Source organism: Tachypleus tridentatus, chromosome 1, assembly GCF_004210375.1.
Source record: "Tachypleus tridentatus isolate NWPU-2018 chromosome 1, ASM421037v1, whole genome shotgun sequence".
Taxonomy (NCBI): domain Eukaryota; kingdom Metazoa; phylum Arthropoda; class Merostomata; order Xiphosura; family Limulidae; genus Tachypleus; species Tachypleus tridentatus.
The window spans coordinates 169,172,632-169,192,796 of NC_134825.1; the positions used below are offsets into that span (position 1 = coordinate 169,172,632).

Sequence of the window (20,165 nt, forward strand, 5' to 3'; positions counted from 1 at the left end):
CTTTGTTGTTCCTTTTATCCTCGTAGATGGCTCTGAGTTTCTGAAATTTATTAACTTTTAGCTTATAGCTCTGTCATCTCTTGACCAGTTTGAGTTTTAATTACAGTTTGGACTTGGGAGGTCAAACCCTTTTGATGTATTTGACCACATATTGCTGCTGCAGTATTTCATCAGAATGTTAAAGATTCAGTGTTGGATGCAACTACATGATATTGCTGTTTCAGGCTGTGGTTTTGAATGTCAGTTTTATATTTTTCAAAAATGCAGGCAATGCGCAGTTGAAGAATCTAAGTTATAAAAGTCTGTTACTGAAGTGCATTGGTGTTTGCAACAGTTGATGGTCACACCAAGCAGTGGCAACTACTTTGAATGTTCCTCACTGACATACAGATTTCTTTCTTTGGTTATTACATTAAAATCTTCGATCTAATCTCGTGCAGAACTCTGATATCGAACTGTCAAAACTTCAACAGACTGCTTCACAGAGTCCCAAAGACTAAGTCACAAAAGGCATTGTGGGAAGACAGACTGAAGTTCATGACGTCGTTTTAGACTTTCCAAAACTGCCTGAAAATGACCTTTGTTTCTTTACTTTGAACATTTACCCACTTAGAGATGCTGATTCTTATACTTCTGGCAATGTTTCCCGAGATGATTTTTATGGTATGTGGATTAGAAAAGTTAATGGTACTCTGACACTGGAACATGTAGTCAAGATATGGACCCAGCGAAGACTATTTCATATGGATAAGAATTATGCAAATTATAATCGATCCACTTCAGTATGGTACTGTTAATGCATGGTTGATGCACTCGTGGCATCTGTTGTGTTTTTCTAGATTCGCATTCATGCACTTCTACACAAGATAGACATTACAGATAATGCTTCACATGACGTGGACTGAGTAAATTTACTGACATGAATAACCTTGTGAAATTTGATAATTTTGTTTTATTTCTTCCAACCAGTATTATGACAGTACTTATTGATTTAATGTTGCACTTGATGCATTGAACAAAATACATTAATCCAGTTGTAGGTATGTTATACCATCTTATACTAGTTTTATCCCTTATTACAAACTGTTTTTGAAAAATTAATGTTTTAGTGCTGTCTTTATGTTGCAGGGATTGAATCCCGAGTTGTAACAATTCCTCATGGTTACTTCTTGAGCTACTTAGGGACACATTCAGCACTGGAATTTAGATAACAGTCATGTAGCAATATTTGCTGTTTTAGAGTAAATGTTACAGGAACATAGATCAGAAACGTTATTTTCTGAAGAAATTCTTGTTTTGAATATTTTTCATCGAATAGATTGTTGACTTTTTAATAAATTTATTTAAGCAGTAACTTAATGTTTTGTTTACTGTTATACTTCAAATATTTATGTTGTATTATTTATTTAGAACCTCTGGAAGACAGTAGGAACAAAACTCTATTGGAAATGCTCCAAGCTCCTCCAGATGTCAAGTCATTGTATTCTCCAACCACGTGTTCCTGTCGTATAAGTTGTCGAACGGGTCGTTGTTCCTGTGCCAAAATGATCAGAAAGTGTTCGATGCTTTCTTGCATGTGTGGAGATTGTGATAATCCACTCAATGTCCTGGAATCTATGGAGATTGATCTGGAAAAGGTCATTAGTGACCCTTGTCTTCTTTACAACGTCTACAAGGTACGCAATTATTCAAACTGCCCCCCTTGTTGCATACTTTCATTTTTTATATGTTTTTTGAAAGAATATGTAGAAACCAGTAAGTAGTTCTGAAAATGTGGAAATTTTATGGTATTTGGTTAATAAAAGTTTTAAATGACCAAAAGAAATGGACTACTCACGATTTACGAGTAATAAATGTTTTTAGTGACTAGAAGTTTATGTAGTGCACCCTAATATGGCACTATCATTTGATAATGCACTTTTTATTTACTGATTAAACATCAAGCCTTCTCATGGTTGGGTGTTATGTCAACTGATTGAAATGCTAATATGATGGTAACCAACATTTAACATAACTATACATGTGTGTGTAATATGATCATAATTAGATAAAGTAACATTCATATCCTTCTAACCACTGGTCGACCAACAGGCGGCTATCGAGAAGACAGACTGACCAGAAATTAAATAAAGTTTGTAATATCTATATCATTCCAACTGCTGGTCAAGACCAACAGGTGGCTATGAAGAAGACAGACTGACTAGAAATTAAATAAAGTTTGTATCATCCATATCATTCTAACTGCTGGTCAAGACCAACATGGGGGGGCTATTGAGAAAACAAACTGACCAAACTATCATCCACCACAGAGAGGACAAACCCTAGATTCGTGGGTTTTTAAATAACTATAAAGTCATGAATATTAAGACAACTCTTGGTAAACACTGGATATTTAAAAGTCAAGATTAAATTTGAATTTTCTTGTAAGACTGCATAGTTTGTATGATGATAGCATCGATTTAGATGAAGTGTGTGTGTGTGTGTGTGTGTGTGTGTGTGTGTAGAAGTTAAGAGTAAATCATTGCAATGAACCTAATGTGGTATCAACAGTTTTTTTTTTTTTATTGAGTGTAGAAATTGTTATATTCAAGGTTTTTTTACAAGTCCTATTTATTTTGGTTTGTGACGTGAGATTTGTGTTCGCTGTTTTGTTAATTTGTTTTTTTTTTTTTTTTCCCTCAGGTCACAAATTTGAGGCGTTACCTGCTAGGAACGGTTGTCCTGCCTTGCTGTGGATACATAGCCACCTTATTGGACGTTGTCCCTGGGTTAAGGGACTGCCCAAATGGGAACTGTCGGAAGAAGTTACAGTTCTCTTGGTGTCGAGGCTACGTGTGTGAAGAGTCTGTAAACCCACGTAACCACTGCAACACGTGCATGAAATGTTGTGTAATGGACGAGAAACATTGTATGGTATGTCATAATTTTGTTGTCTTTACTATCGTACAGTATGTTGGTTTCTTAAAGAAGAGAGTTTTGTGCTTGTGGATGAGACACGAAAGCTTACCTAACACCTTAGATCAACATACTTTAGGTTATCAGTTTTTCTTTATAACTTCATATATAGTTTTGTTTGAGCACAAAGCTGCAAACATGAGTGACATTCTGTGTTGTTCCCATCTGCAAGAATTGAACCCCCAAATTATAACATTGTAAGTTTTAAGTTCTGAACCACTGAGAGACAGACTTGTTACACACTCAAAACTACGAATGCTAGCATCATAAGCATATCCGTGTGTGTGCCAAGGGAAAGAGCCTTCCACTAATACTGCGGTAAGTCTACAACCCTTAAATCAGGGGTTCGATTCCCTTGGTGGGCTCAGAAGAATAGCCCGATGTGGCTTTGTTATAAGAGAAACACGCCAAGGGAGAAATTTGATTATAAAGTATGTTATTCTAAGTTTTATTTTTTTTACAAGGCTATTAAAGAAACAGTCGTATCAATAAATATTGAAACTAAAAATTCATCGTAAACCTAGAATAATCTATCGGTCTTAATTGTACTATATCGAATAATCTAGCTGTGAAATCTAAATCGAATTGTACCTTTTAAATTTATTTTACGTGAATATTAATAATTGATTATAAGTCACATCAGTAAGAGAGAGAAAGAACTAGTGACAACTGTAATAAATGAAAAAAATCAGGTGTGAAAACAGATTTTATACTGAGATGGCATTTCGCTGTTATTTTCTAAGTGACTGGTGGTAGTTTAACAAAAACTAATTGATCCAAAAAATAACCATCTGGAAATATAGTAAATTAATAGAGGTGAATGAAGAGATGTCTTTTAACACATCTAAACCAACGTACGTTATGTTTAAGCATGTTGGAGCCGTGGATGCGTTATAAGAGTGATGGTTGAATACCATTGTTTGGTTAAATAGGAGTAGCCTAAGAGTTTACGGCGGGTGTTGTTGACTAGCTGCCTTCCTCCTACTCTATCAGCTTGAAACTTTGGGAAAGTTGTGTGTAGCTAGTGTGAAAATTCTAAAAGATGCTTTGGTAAATCATAAATAATATTGTTGTTTGTTGTTATGATCGCAAAACTACACAGTAGGCTATGTGCGCTCTGTCCACTGCAGGGAATCGAATCCGGTATTTTTAGTGTTTTACGTCCGTAAACGTGCCAGGGAGCTTTGTTATATTTAATGTTTGTAAACATTACAGAAAATTCATATGTAAGGCGTTGAGTTGCACAGACTAGTTCTAAATACATTTTAAAAAATACATAAATTACATATATATCTGGATTGCACCAAACATGCTCGCCCCTTCAGCCGTGGGGGCGTTATAAGGTGAGGGTCAATCCCACTATTCGTTGGTAAGAGCAGCCCAATAGTTGGCTGTAGTTGATGATGACTCGCTGCCTTCCCTCTAGTCTTACACTACTAAAATAGGAACGGCTAGCGCAGATAGACCTCGAGTAGCTTTGTGCTATATTCAAAACAAAGTTATAAACGTCTTGTAGTAGTAATGTAGTTCTGTTAATAGTTTCGGTGGTAGCACATTCTGTGATGTAAATTAGTTATTCTGTGGTGCGTCGAATGACGTAAGTTAACCACTTTCTTTCTCTTACTGTTTATATATCCTGAAGGTGGTTGCAGTTACGAGCTTGACGTTTATTGTATCAAACCGTTGCTTTATTATGCGATCGAATTACATCATACGTGTTACCTTTTAAAGCTGTTTTTCTCTCTTAGCATTGCAACAAGTGCTACATAAAAGGTATGGACAGTGACCAGTGCCCCAATTGCGATGTCTCGAGTAGTACTGATTTTGATTTATCTTCTTCGTCTGACGTGCTACAAACGCCTGAAGACGAAAACAGGACGGAAGTGTCACGACGAGACACAGCAGTGTCTGATGAGCTCTCAACTAGTATCAGTTATTCTGCCTCGGAAGTATCTGTCAAGGTACCTCTGACATCCTCAAGTTCGAGGTCTTTGTTTGCTCTTCCATCTTCTACGTCAAAATACCATCATCTGTTTCGTCGTCATCACAAAGACCCCAGGTCATCACTTTGTCAGCTTCCTCTAGACCAACTTCATCGTTGGCTTACTCGGGACCAGTATTGGTTACTTTGTCATCAAATTCTAAAATACCCTCGTCTCTTTCGTCAGCGTCTTCCCAAAAATCACAGTTAACCCTTTCTTCGTCTACTAAAACACCACTGTTGGCTTCAGTTTTGACAGCAAAATCACCTTCAGTTAACTTATCACCCCTAAAATCATCGGTGGGTCATCCACCATTGTCCTCGGACCAGACTTTGCCTCCTGCAAGATCATCCGCGGTTAGTTAATTATTTTCATTTCTTACACATTCATTGTTTCCTCGAGATTTTGACTGGTCTCTTCGTCAATGCCATCTCTTACGCCATTGTTTCTCTTGTTGGTCCACTTGTGATGTCGACATCACAGATGTTTATCAATCTCTGGAGTAACGGAAGTGAAGTCGTGCATTCAACGACAGTTCCGGAATGCTAGGATGATAGTAATATAACTTTCTTACAAGACAGAAGAAAGAAGTATTAATAGTTTTGTTTTCAGTTTTTACAACACAGAACTACTATCGTTAATGACTTAAGTTTTCTAGTTTTGATTTAGCGTTTCGTCGCTTTTCTCCAGAAAGTAAAACAAAACTTTATTATAAGTGTTTGTGTCGTAAGTTTGTTTTAAACTTGTTGGAAGACGCAAGTAATGTTAAACCTAATATTATAATCTGGAGTTTAAGTGCAAACGTATTTTTTTTATACACGTTATCCAATCCATATATATATATATATTTGTTTGTACGTGATTTCTCTTAACTCATTAAAGTATTTTTTCAGCAGAGGGCGTGACCAGCAAGAATAAAAAAACCTGTTGGTCGAGTTATCTTTAACTTATAGATGAAAAGGCGAGGCATTGTTAATGGTATCTATTTTTAAACTTTTGAAATTTCAGGACAAATTAATACGAGCCAATCTCAAACGTTTGTTACTGCTTGGAGAACAATACGTTTCTTATCATTGTGGAAAACAAAATATGTAATTGTTGTTATATAGTATACTACACCTTTCACACATAAAAAGAAAAAAAAACATTTGATGTCGATTTCGTTTTTACAGACGATAAAAGTGTACGGTGTTAAAATGTTTTGACATGTTCTGTTTATTAGGTAATTTGGAACAGGCTAATTGAGTTTCTGATTCCTTTATAAAGGTTTATTCTAGATGTATAGCATAAACTATACAGTTGAGTGTTTTTCTTAGTATTACTTGAAATTTATATTTTAAATGTTACGTCATTGATAAAGCCTATGAGAGCTCCTTGGTAAGAGAGGCGAGTTGTTGTATAATTAATTTTACGTTACGTTTCAGCGTATTGTGTTGTAAAAAAAACGTTGACATTGTACGAAGATATGAAAGCGTATCTATTCTACTATGTCATAAGAAGTTAAGCACACGATTAAAAAAAAAGGAAACACAGAAAAAACGAAAATCCAGATCGTGGTATAAGTTGTGAAATGCTAACGACACTTTGTTTTTCTTTTCCGACTTTGGTTTAACTGTAAACTTCAGGAGCAAAAGTGCAGTATTTATATAAATAAGTTTATTGTTAGTAATGTGTAACAGTAGATTTTTAGTTAAGTTTGTTTATTTAGTTTCATTGTGCCACGTATTGTTTTAAAATTTAAGTGTGTTTTGTTTGATAATTTAAAAACTGTTAATTTCTTCTAACAACACAGATGGAGCCACAACAGATGTTTGTCCATACTGTTAATAAAATGTTTTGTTGTTGTAACAAAAAAGAATACAATAAACAAACAACACCAGCAGAATATGTGGTAAAACTTTTCGTAAGCTGAATATAGAAGGATAAGCTACTACGAATGATAACGCTTTTTAATTTTTGTTTTGTCGGTTTTGTTTATCTTTCGTATGATTTTGGTCAATTTTTGGTGAATAATTTTACTTAAATCACTTACAAAGAATGAAATTTAATAAGTCAAGGTGAATCGGCCATTATCGTCTTTTAAACTAACCCTAAACCAGTGTTCTACAATACTTTTAACCATCGTTTTCGTAATTCGAGAAACTAAAAGCGTGTTGTTTTTTACCGACATATTGCTCTCACAGATCTGATTTGGATTAGGAATATAATTGACTATGATGTGCCATTGAATACTTCATTCAAATGCTATATATTCAACAATTTGATTGGTTATATTACATCAGTTTTGTAACTTCCCTTTTAATAGTGTAAATACATAAGCCGATGGTGATTTCTTATACACTTTAAAGATAAATTCAAGTTAATTTAAGTTTAATTTACCTCTAATTACTAAGCGTCGTTCTGATGTATTCTACCCTTCATCAGCAACCCTGGACATATTGCGGACTTGTGATGTTAAAAAATTCCGTTTCGATACCCTTTGTGGGCAGAGCACAAACATTCCTTTGTGTTTAACTACAAACAACATTTAAGTTATGATTGTGTTAAACGGCAATAGAAGCTTTACAGTCAATTCGTAAACTGGATGAACCATTAATACAAACTATTGAAGTTGCAAACGAATCTCTTTCCAGAAGTCCTGGCATCACTAGGTAGTTTAAAACATTCGACTCGTAGTCTGAGGGATGCGAGTTCTAATCCCGGTCGCACCAAACATGCTCGCCCCACCAAACAGTGGGGGCGTTCTAATGTTACGGTTAATCCCATTATTGGTTGGTAAAAAAGTAGGCCAAGAGCTGGGGATTGGAGGTGATAACTAGCTGACTGCTCTCTAGTCTCACACTGCTAAATTAGGGACGGTTAGCACAGATAGCCTTCGAGAGCTTTTCGCGAAGCATGAAGAAATGCTGGATGTTTGAAGATAACATGAACTGTATTTTACTGATTTGAATATATTAAAGGTAAATTTTCGATAAATCCAAAAGGGGTTAATTATTGCAATGATCTCTCACCAATACGTATATAATTAATAAAAATATAACGTTCACAATTATTGAATAACATTAGATAGAGTGTTTCATAATCCACAAGATGCAAGATTAATTTTCTCTGCGTACAATTGTTGTCTATTAGAATGGACAATAAATGGGTTCCATGGTGTAATGGTTAGCACTCTGGACTTTGAATCCAGCGATCCGAGTTCAAATCACGTTGGAACCTACAGTGACTTACGTATGTCTTCAATATCCGAAGTTTGGCATGTTTTATTTTTCTTCTCCAAGCAATAATACTTTGGGAAGAGATTTAGGAGAATAAACTCAAATCCGGTATTGAAAATTACAACTGGTGAGAACCCATTATAGAAAAGCATGAAAGATACCTACCAGTCTTACCTAGGATTGTAATTGCTTTCGCTTTGTATGTTTCTCGTGTTTCCTACAAGCATTTTAAGTTGGGGTTTTCAAACGTTTTACAGTGTATGTTACGAAGAATCTCGTGAACACGATATTTATACAGTTCATAAGTACGAAAAGATATTTTTCATTTTATTTTGGTGTGTTTTTCATTTCTGTAAACGCCATTAAATTGAATAGAGCCAAATTTGAGAGGAGAAATATGTTAAGCATCAAAGAGATTTTAACACTTAACGTAATTCTCAAGACACGTTTACACAACACAATCATTTAATTTTACTAAACTCATCTATACCGCCAGCTGGTAAAAGATCCGAAGTGGTAAAAGAAATACATCAGTGAAAATATACGAATATATATTTAGAACGCTCGTGAAGAAGTCCATTTTAAATACGTATATCAACTGATAATACATATAGCAAAACCAGTGCTATAATGAACTATTCTTCTTGCCAGTAATGTAATGGAAGATTATAGATAAAAAAGATTACTTACGTGAGTCTCTACTGTTACTGTGGAACTGACACAGAGAAATAAATCATCGTCCATTTAATGCCGATATCATTAATAAAAGTGTCGTTTAATGGTTTTTACACATTTACTTCTCTTCAAGTTTATAGATGGCTAATCCGAACGTGTTAAATGACGTAAAATTACGTGGATTGTCGTGAATGCAGGACAGTTGATGTTTGTTTGTGTGTAATTTTTCATTAAATTCAAGTTACATTTACAGAAACGTATTTTATTATTGGTTTCATTTCGCTAATAACAGATCAATATCCCCGTTTGTTTACGAAACACAAATGATTGAATCTAAATGTATTGAGAAAATCACGTAAACGTTGAAGAGTTATTTTTTGTGATACCTAAAACAAAGAATTCGTAAATGCTAAACTAGACATAAAATAATATGCTTTAGTCGTCTGACCGTTCTTCTAAGGAGATAAACGGGAATAAAAAGGAAGTGCGGAATGTCAGAGTTAGACACTTGAGTTTCGTTAACTCGACAGATACGTGAGGAAAGTGTTTGACAAAGGATATCATATACTTTTTAGAATACGTAGAATATAATGTTATATGCAATGTAGAATCTGGGAGACACTTGGAAAAACTTATCATTGAATATTTGCAGGGTATAGACAAAGCAGACGTACAATAAATGACAACGAGAATTGTGATATAGGAAAGACGGATTGCCCAGTTACGTGTAAAGTACTCAGTAGAGGCATCAGTTTCTTAGATCGTAAAAGGAAAGAAATTGTTGTATATAGAAATATAAACCAACAAAAACTGATATAATGGACGTTCTCTCTTTTGTCTTTATATAATTTATGTTAGATAATAACATAAGTGGTATTTACTAATTTTATTGAACCTTCCAGCAGTGGCGTATGCTTAAGAAATAATTGGAAATTATGACAGTGAATTCAGATAACAACCTATGTGTTTCGAGATGGAATGTTGATTGTATGCAAATGTTGTTCATTTGATTGTTCGCTATGAAGCACAAAGCAACAAAATTTATTGTCTTTGTTTTGCCCACGACGGGTATGTAAAACGGAATCTAGAGTTTTAAGATTTCGGAGATTTGCAATCAGAAGGCAGATGTGATTAATGCGAAAAAAATATTCGTTTTTCATATGTTTCATTTTATATTGTTAAAGAAAATCAGCTTTAACGTTCTGTAGAGCATGACATGGCCAGGTTGGTTAAAACATTCGACTCGTAGTCTGAGGGTCGCTGGTTCGCATCCGCGTCGCGCCAAATATGCTCCACCCTCCTAGACTTGAGGGCATAATAGTGAATTACAATATTCGTTCGTAAAAGAGTAGACCAAGTCTTGGCGGTGGGTGGTGATGACTAGCTGCCTTCCCTCTAGTCTTTTACTGCAAAATTAGAGATGGTTAGCGCAGATAGCCCTCGAGTAGCTTTGTGCGAAATTCTAAAAGAAACAATATATTGTTCATAATTATTGAATAACAATAGATTGACTGTTTCGTAATCCCCAAGATGTAGATTAATTTTCTCTGCATTATATAGTACAATTGTTTTGCATTAGAATAGACAATTAGTTGTTTCCATGGTGTAATGGTTAGCACTCTGGACTTTGAATCCAGCTATCCGAGTTTAAATCTCGGTGGAACCTGCTGTTGTTTTACGTATGTCTTCAATATCCAAATTTTGGTATGTTTTATTTTTCTTCTCCAAGCAATAATACTTTAGGAAAAGATTTAGGAGAATAAACTCAAATCCGGTATTTAAAATTACAAATGGTGAAAACCCATTATAGAAAAGCATGAAAGATACCGACCAGTTTTACCTAGGATTGTAATTGCTTTCGCTTTGTATATTTCTCGTGTTTCCTACAAGCATTTTAAGTAGGATTTTTCAAACGTTTTGCAGTATATGTTACGAAGAATCTCGTGAACACGATATTTATACAGTTCATAAGTACGAAAAGATATTTTTCATTTTATTTTGGTGTGTTTTTCATTTCTGTAAACGCCATTAAAGTGAATAGAGCCAAATTTGAGAGGAGAAATATGTTAAGCAGCAAAAGGTTTTTTAACACTTAACGTAATTTTCGAGACACGTTTACACAACACAATCATTTAATTCTACTAAACTCATCTTTACCGCCAGCTGGTAAAAGATCGGAAGTGGTAAAAAGAAATACACAAGTGAAAATATACGAATATACTAAGAAAGCTCGTGAAGAAGTCCATTTTAAATTCGTATATCAACTGATAATACATATAGCAATACCAGTGCTATAATGAACTATTCTTCTTGTCAGTAATGTAATGGAAGATTATAGATTAAAAAAGATTACTTACGTGAGTCTCTACTGTTACTGTGGAACTGATACAGAGAAATAAATCATAGTTCATTTAATGCCGATATCATTAATAAAAGTGTCGTATAATGGTTTTTACACATTTACTTCTCTTCAAGTTTATAGATGGCTAATCCGGAACGTGTTAAATGACGTAAAATTAACGTGGATTGTCGTGAATGCAGTACAGTTGATGTGCTAATCCGGAACGTGTTAAATGACGTAAAAATTACGTGGATTGTCGTGATGCAGGACAGTTGATGTTTGTTTGTGTGTAATTTTTCAATAAATTCAAGTTATATTTACAAAAACGTATTTTATTATTGGTTTCATTTCGCTTACAACAGATCAATATCCCCGTTTGTTTACGAAACACAAATGATTGAATCTAAATATATTGAGAAAATCACGTAAACGTTGAAGAGTTATTTTTTGTGATTCCTAAAAACAAAGAATTTGTAAATGCTAAACTAGACATAAAATAATCTGTTTTAGTCGGCTGACCGTTCTTCTAAAGAGATAAACGGGAATAAAAAGGAAGTGTGAAATGTCAGAGTTAGAGACTTGGGTTTTGTTCACTCGTCAAATACGAGAGGAAAGTATTTAAAAAAGTATATCATATACTCTTTAGAATGCGTAGAATATAATGTTATCTACAATGTATATCTGAGAGACCCTTTGAAAAACTTATCATTGAATATTTGCAGGATATAGACAAAGCAGACGTGCAATAAATGACAACGAGAATTGTGACATGCAAAAGACGTATTGCCCAGTTACGTGTAAAGTACTCAGTAGAGGCATAAGTTTCTTAGATCGTAAAATGAAAGAATCAGTTGTATATAAAAATATAAACCAACAAAAAACCGATATAATGGACGTTCTCTCGTTTCTCTTTATATAATTTATGTTAGATAATAACATAAGTGGTATTTACTCTTGTTTCTCTAATTTTATTGAACCTTCCAGCAGTGGCGTAGGCTTAAGAAATAATTGCAAATTATGACAGTGAAGTCAGGAAACAACCTATGTGTTTCGAGATGGAATGTTGCACGTATGCAGATGTTGTTCATTTGATTGTTCGCTATGAAGCACAAAGGAACAAAATTGATTGTCTTTGTTCTGCCCACGACGGGTATGTAAAACGGAATATAAAGTTTTGAGATTTGCAATCAGGAGGGAGATGTGGTTAATGCGAAAGAAATATTTGTTTTTCATATGTTTCATTTTATATTTTTAAAGAAAATCAGCTTTAACGTTCTGTAGAGCATGACGTGGCCAGGTGGGTTAAAACATTCGACTCGTAGTCTGAGGGTCGCGGGTTTGCATCCGCGTCGCGCCAAATATGCTCCACCCTCCTAGCCTTGAGGGCGTAATAGTGAATTACACTATTCGTTCGTAAAAGAGTAGACCAAGTGTTGGCGGTGGGTGGTGATGACTAGCTGCCTTCTTTCTAGTCTTTTACTGCAAAATTAGGGACGGCTAGCGCAGATAGCCCTCGAGTAGCTTTGTGCGAAATTCCAAAAGAAACAATATATTGTTGATAATTATTGAATAACAATAGATTGACTGTTTCGTAATCCACAAGAGGTAGATTAATTTTCTCTGCTCTATATAGTACAATTGTTTTGCATTAGGACAGACGATTAATGGGTTCCATGGTGTAATGGTTAGCACTCTGGACTCTGAATCCAGCGATCCGAGTTCAAATCTCGGTGGAACCTACAGTTGTTCTACGTATGTCTTCAATATCCAAATTTTGGTATGTTTTATTTTTCTTCTCCAAGCAATAATACTTTAGGAACAGATTTAGGAGAATAAACTCAAATCCGGTATTTAAAATTACAAATGGTGAAAACCCATTATAGAAAAGCATGAAAGATACCTACCAGTCTGACCTAGGATTGTAATTGCTTTCGCTTTGTATGTTTCTCGTGTTTCCTACAAGCATTTTAAGTAGGATTTTTCAAACTTTTTACAGTATATATTACGAAGAATCTCGTGAACACGATATTTATACAGTTCATAAATACGAAAAGATATTTTTTATTTTATTTTGGTTTGTTTTTCATTTCTGTAAACGCCATTAAAGTGAATAGAGCGAAATTTGAGAGGAAAAATATGTTAAGCAGCAAAAGGTTTTTAACACTTAACGTAATTTACGAGACACGTTTACACAACACAATCATTTAATTTACAGAGGTTCTCGAAAGCTCTAGGATGCGATTTGGCTCATAAGGACTTTTTATCGATGCAAATTAGAATATATTTTTATATTCCATTTTTTTACAATAGTTTGGCAATGCTGGGGACACTAAATACAGTAATTCTTTTAAATAGAAAATAATAAATATAAATAATAAAAATAATAATAAAATTACCAAATTAACACAGAAGATTAAAATTTAAATTTTGCCTCTTAACTTTTTTACAACTGGTTCATATCTTTCATTTATAATTCTGTACAATGTCATTAATTTTAATTGGAATATTAATTAGTTTCTAAAATAATTTTTGTTTTTATTATGTTAATATAATTATACAGTGCGTTTTATTCTTTTGAACTTGCATATTTTAGATTTTAAATACTATTATGAAACATTTGTTACATGAGTAGTTAATTTTGAAGGTATTTTAATATTTGTTTAACAGGTGGACCAATTTAGTGAAAGTTGGTTTGTTGGAAATTTTTAACATAATTCAGAACTTTCCACGTTGCTTAATATAATTACACCTGTTGTGAGGCCATCCTGTGCTTGCACTCAGTTGACCCTGGCCCAAATGGACTAGTTGTTTGATCTTGGGAGGGCCTCCCCAAGACCCTCTGTCTACGGAAATTCAAGGCCACAGTGGTGTGTTGGAGTTGGACCCTTCAACCATGAGAATCATGTCCACAATATTCTGGGTATGTATTTTTAGCATAATATTTAAATTCCTTTGGAGCTAATTTAAAGTAAAAGTAAATTATGGTTTACATTAAGATACTGAGGATTAACTTCATTTGGTTTTCACTTTTCACTAATGTTTATGAATATAAAACCATAATTTAATTGTACTTTAAATTAGCTGCAAACGAATTTAAATGTGATGCTGAAAATACATCCCCCCAGAATATTGTGAATATGATTCTGCTAACAGAAAACTAAAATTATAAAATATGGCGATCAAATCCACAGATAAAAAAATGTATAAATAAGCCATAAGGCTTAAGTATTGAACTAATTCTGTTTTACAAATGCTAGTCAATAGATACATGCATTAGTGCGCAGACTTGTATTACTTATTGTAATATGGAATACTCAAATATTTACACTTAACAGCATCAACAGATTTTCGTGCTTAGGTCGGAGAATGCGTTCTCTCAAAAGTCCAAAGTTGTATCTGAATCCACCTCCTTGTCATAGTGGATTTGAATGTTTGCAAAAATGGATTAAGGTTGAGTGTGTAGTCTGCTCAGAGTGTTGATGGATCCCTCACATAACGTAACAGGAACGGTGTATGCAATCTTCATTAGTGCATATATGTTGTAGAAAGTGGTTTTCTTGCAGTGTTTTACGGCCATGCTGCATCACGAGGGTCTTTCTTTGCTGTCACTGCAAGAAGGAAACACCCGCTTCCATCTTCACCTGACCATCTCCTGCTCAGTGAACTTTGGAGGTGGTGACCACTGATGAAATGTTAGTTATTTCGTCTTCTAAAACAGAGGGGACCAGACCCAAAATACTGATACATGTGTGGGCTAATCCTTGAAAGAAATTAATAATGAAATGCGTTTATGGAGTTTGTGCAACAATGATATATGAAGTTCAGTGTTATAGAATACATCATTTATTCTATCCTTACAGATCGAGAGACAACTGCAGTGTGAGTATTGGTGCCAAAGGATTATATTTGTATTTATAATTTATACACAAAAGTATTACAAGTTTATATAACTTAAGTCTAACAATATTACATCTTGTGAAGAATAGTTAATTTAATAGGGTATTACTTGTTTAAAGATATCAATTTGTTTGATAGACCTGAGCATCTTTCCTCAAAATTGGTAGTGATGTAGTCCTCGGAAGTTAGTGCAAAATTAACGCGGTAGTGATATTTGATAGATGACAAAACAGTTCGTTTTGTGTCGTTGTCGTCCACACTAGATTCTCGGATGACTAGGCTTAACATTGACACTCCGCCATACGAATGGCAGGCTCATACACGTGGTTGAAGATCTTATAAAAGTTCTCGTGTCTTCCAGTATAAGTGGCTTTTATTTCATCAACTTGAATAGCATAGACCTTTTAGCATGGACAAGGATATGTGATCGCGTTAAGTAACAGTATAGTTTTCATTACTTTCATTCCCTCTATTCATGTCAACATTAAAAACTATTAGCTTTATTTGTGTAAATACATTCACACACACACACACACACACACACCCTTAGTACATCTATATCAGTGTGTACATATATATATTGATATCTGAAAAAACACTACTGATTTTAAGCATCGACTTTGCAGGTTTTACGCATATATGATGCCAGTGGAAGAATCCTGCAGTCCAACAGTGATTCCTCCAATATGAGACAGATTGTACACAGTAAGGGAGGTAGCTGCAAAGTCATAGATTCCATAGAAGCTGAAAGTCCACGTGCTTCCACTTTTGTTTTTAAATACAACTTCGTTTGCGTGTAGTTAACCGTCATTGTGTAGACTGTAAACTGTAACATTTAGGTCCTACACCAATGAACTCTACACACATCAGTAACTGGCTTCTTGGTTGGCCCTCTTCAGGTGTAATACTTTCTAATAGTTCGGCTTGCTTTGATCACTTGAAGAAATGGTAAAATTGATTTTTTTTCTTTTGCATGGCAATGCATTGATAATATTGAGCTTATGGTTCGGGCAGTGAACATAAGCTACTAGTTTGTACACTGTTCTTGCCTATGTTTGAACATCGTTAATTACACTTGACGTATTCGAAGTGCTGTTATAGTTATGACCAGGGCAGTTTTTAATGTTTAATGTGTAAAATCCCATGCCTTACACACTCGTCAGTGAGTCTGAGCTGTTTCACAGAACTAACAAAATATCCTTGTCTTTCTCATCAGCAAAGTGGATGCACAGGGCTGTTAACTCTGTTTTGAATGACAAAGCTTCATCTCTGAGTATGGACCAAAAAGGTGCTTCCTTTATTTCAGTTAAAACCAACTTTTATGTTAGTTGTATACTAATGATAACAATCAATTCATTTAGTATTGATGGTAATAAGTATGTTGCATTATTCCATTTTGGATTTTCCAGATGAGAGCAAAGAATTAGATCGAACGGGACTATCATCAGTATGAAGAAGATATCAATTGCTATTTGCTGTGAGCTGCTCTTTGCAACTTAAGTCGATCACAATACAGCACTGGCAATGTAATGAACTTTAAATATGACAATTCGTATTTGTTGTCTGATTTCTTGTTTAACATCAAAGTAATATCTTGCCTTGTCATCTAATTAGTAACGTGCGTGATTGGGTTAACGATATTCCCACTGACCCTATCTACTATTTAGCGAAACCAATGGCATTTTGATAATGCTTGTGTATAAAGTATTTCTATCCGTTACTCATCACTTAGATCCTGATCAGAAGTAATAAAAATGAAATGCGAGTTTGTTGGTACTTTAATTTCTATGAGTCTATTGGGCCAGTCTCAACTTACATTTGTATGTAAGAGTTCATGTTTTAGGGTATTATCCATAAATTAAATTGTACTCTTACATAACTGTGCAGTGTCACTTTGACGAAAACCTGCTGATCCATCAGTGCACTGTATTTATACAGATTTCTACTCACTGGTAATTCTATGTTTGTTTCCATCTGTAATGTTCTATCCTTTACTGTGTTTCTAGTAATTTCACTGGTAATAATTCTGTTTCTACTCACTGGTAATTCTATGTTTCCATCTGTAATATTCTATCCTTTACTGTGTTTCTACTGTGTTTCTACATCACTGGTAATTCTATGTTTCCATCTGTAATCCTTTACTGTGTTTCTATCCTAGTAATTTACTGTGTTTCTACTGTGTTTCTACTCACTGGTAATTCTATGTTTCCATCTGTAATATTCTATCCTTTACCGTGTTTCTACTCACTTGTAACTCTGCTATGTTTGTTTCCATCTGTAATATTCTATCCTTTATTGTGTTTCTACTCACTGGTAATTCTGTTTCTATCTGTAATATTCTGTCCTTTACTGTGTTTCTACTCACTGGTGATTCTGCTATGTTTGTTTCCATCTGTAATATTCTATCCTTTACTGTGTTTCTACTCACTTGTAACTCTGCTATGTTTGTTTCCATCTGTAATATTCTATCCTTTACCGTGTTTCTACTCACTTGTAACTCTGCTATGTTTGTTTCCATCTGTAATATTCTATCCTTTATTGTGTTTATACTCACAGGTAATTCTGTTTCTATCTGTAATATTCTGTCCTTTACTGTGTTTCTACTCACTGGTGATACTGCTATGTTTGTTCCCATCTGTAATATTCTATCCTTTACCATGTTTCTACTCACTTGTATCTCTGCTATGTTTGTTTCCATCTGTAATATTCTATCCTTTACCGTGTTTCTACTCACTTGTAACTCTGCTATGTTTGTTTCCATCTGTAATATTCTGTCCTTTACTGTGTTTCTACTCACTGGTGATTCTGCTATGTTTGTTCCCATCTGTAATATTCTATCCTTTACTGTGTTTCTACTCACTGGTGATTCTGCTATGTTTGTTCCCATCTGTAATATTCTATCCTTTACTGTGTTTCTACTCACTGGTAATTCTGTTTCTATCTGTAATATTCTATCCTTTACTGTGTTTCCACTCACTGGTAATTCTGTTTCTATCTGTAATATTCTATCCTTTACTGTGTTTCTACTCACTGGTAATTCTGCTATGTTTGTTTCCATCTGTAATATTCTATCCTTTACCGTGTTTCTACTCACTTGTAACTTTGCTATGTTTGTTCCCATCTGTAATATTCTATCCTTTACTGTGTTTCTACTCACTGGTAATTGCTATGTTTGTTTCCATCTGTAATATTCTATCCTTTACTGTGTTTCTACTCACTGGTAATTCTGTTTCCATCTGTAATATTCTATCCTTTACTGTGTTTCTACTCACTGGTAATTCTGTTTCCATCTGTAATATTCTATCCTTTACTGTGTTTCTACTCACTGGTAATTCTATGTTTCCATCTGTAATATTCTATCCTTTACTGTGTTTCTACTCACTGGTAATTCTGTTTCCATCTGTAATATTCTATCCTTTACTGTGTTTCTACTCACTGGTAATTCTGTTTCCATCTGTAATATTCTGTCCTTTACTGTGTTTCTACTCACTGGTGATACTGCTATGTTTGTTTCCATCTGTAATATTCTATCCTTTACTGTGTTTCTACTCACTTGTATCTCTGCTATGTTTGTTTCCATCTGTAATATTCTATCCTTTACCGTGTTTCTACTCACTTGTAACTCTGCTATGTTTGTTTCCATCTGTAATATTCTATCCTTTACTGTGTTTCTACTCACTGGTAATTCTGCTATGTTTCCATCTGTAATATTCTATCCTTTACTGTGTTTCTACTCACTGGTATTTGCTATGTTTGTTTCCATCTGTAATATTCTATCCTTTACTGTGTTTCTACTCACTGGTAATTCTGTTTCCATCTGTAATATTCTATCCTTTACTGTGTTTCTACTCACTGGTAATTCTGTTTCCATCTGTAATATTCTATCCTTTACTGTGTTTCTACTCACTGGTAATTCTGCTATGTTTGTTTCCATCTGTAATATTCTATCCTTTACCGTGTTTCTACTCACTTGTAACTTTGCTATGTTTGTTCCCATCTGTAATATTCTATCCTTTACTGTGTTTCTACTCACTGGTAATTCTGCTATGTTTGTTTCCATCTGTAATATTCTATCCTTTACCGTGTTTCTACTCACTTGTAACTTTGCTATGTTTGTTTCCATCTGTAATATTCTATCCTTTACTGTGTTTCTACTCACTGGTAATTCTGTTTCCATCTGTAATATTCTATCCTTTACTGTGTTTCTACTCACTGGTAATTCTGTTTCCATCTGTAATATTCTATCCTTTACTGTGTTTCCACTCACTGGTGATTCTGCTATGTTTGTTTCTATCTGTAATATTCTATCCTTTACTGTATTTCTACTCACTGGTAATTCTGTTTCCATGTGTAATATTCTATCCTTTACTGTGTTTCTACTCACTGGTAATTCTGTTTCCATCTGTAATATTCTATCCTTTACTGTGTTTCTACTTATTGGTAATTCCTTAACGTGCTGAATGATTTTTTCTTTTTCTGGAAAACTGTTAAAAAGGAAAGGAGTACATTCTATCCATGATTATTTAACATACTCACCATCAATAAGTAGTTTTCCATGTTGAGCAGTAATCTTTAAAATCTTAAAACTAGAAACAACCAAGTTTAAACTACCTGAAACAAATTTCTTGAAAACATTTGACTCCATGTTGTTGTTACTGACTTCTTGAGAAAGGTGTTGTTTTTGTTTTGCTCACTCTTATCACAAAGCTTTTAATGAACAGTTTCATAATACCGCTTTACAGAGGAAGTCCTCCTACCACTGTTTCATAATATAAGATGTATAGTGTTTCATCACCCTTTTGATCAAATGTTTCAGTCCACGATTACTGAAAAACTGCTGCTGCTGCTCCTTCCATTTAAGTCCCCCCAGTGCAACAGCGGTATGTCTGCGGACTCATACCGCTAAAATCCTGGTTTCGATACCCGAGGTTGGCAAAGCACAGAGAGCCCAAACTGAAGCCTTGTGCTGAATTCAAATCAAAACGAGAAACCTTCCAGCTGAACATTTTTGTTTCTTTGCTTGTTGAGCTGGCATTCTGACAACTTGAAAAGGGTAAATACAATTTAAAATATCTCGACAATTACTTAAATACAATA

At 34.4% G+C, this 20,165-nt stretch overlaps 1 protein-coding gene and 1 non-coding gene across 2 annotated transcripts; both read left to right on the top strand.

The window, feature by feature from the left end:
- The first annotated feature begins 1,416 nt into the window (after window positions 1-1,416).
- On the top strand, window positions 1,417-6,071 carry LOC143257005 (uncharacterized). Its single transcript, XM_076515083.1, has 3 exons — window positions 1,417-1,676; window positions 2,683-2,913; window positions 4,704-6,071. Exons 1-3 carry the CDS (start codon window positions 1,449-1,451, stop codon window positions 5,145-5,147), a joined length of 903 nt encoding a protein of 300 aa, XP_076371198.1. The 5' UTR covers window positions 1,417-1,448; the 3' UTR covers window positions 5,148-6,071.
- A 6,767-nt stretch (window positions 6,072-12,838) lies between these two features.
- Window positions 12,839-12,910, top strand: TRNAQ-CUG (transfer RNA glutamine (anticodon CUG)). Its single transcript has one exon. It is a non-coding gene; the product is annotated as a tRNA-Gln (tRNA).
- Window positions 12,911-20,165: the final 7,255 nt, after the last annotated feature.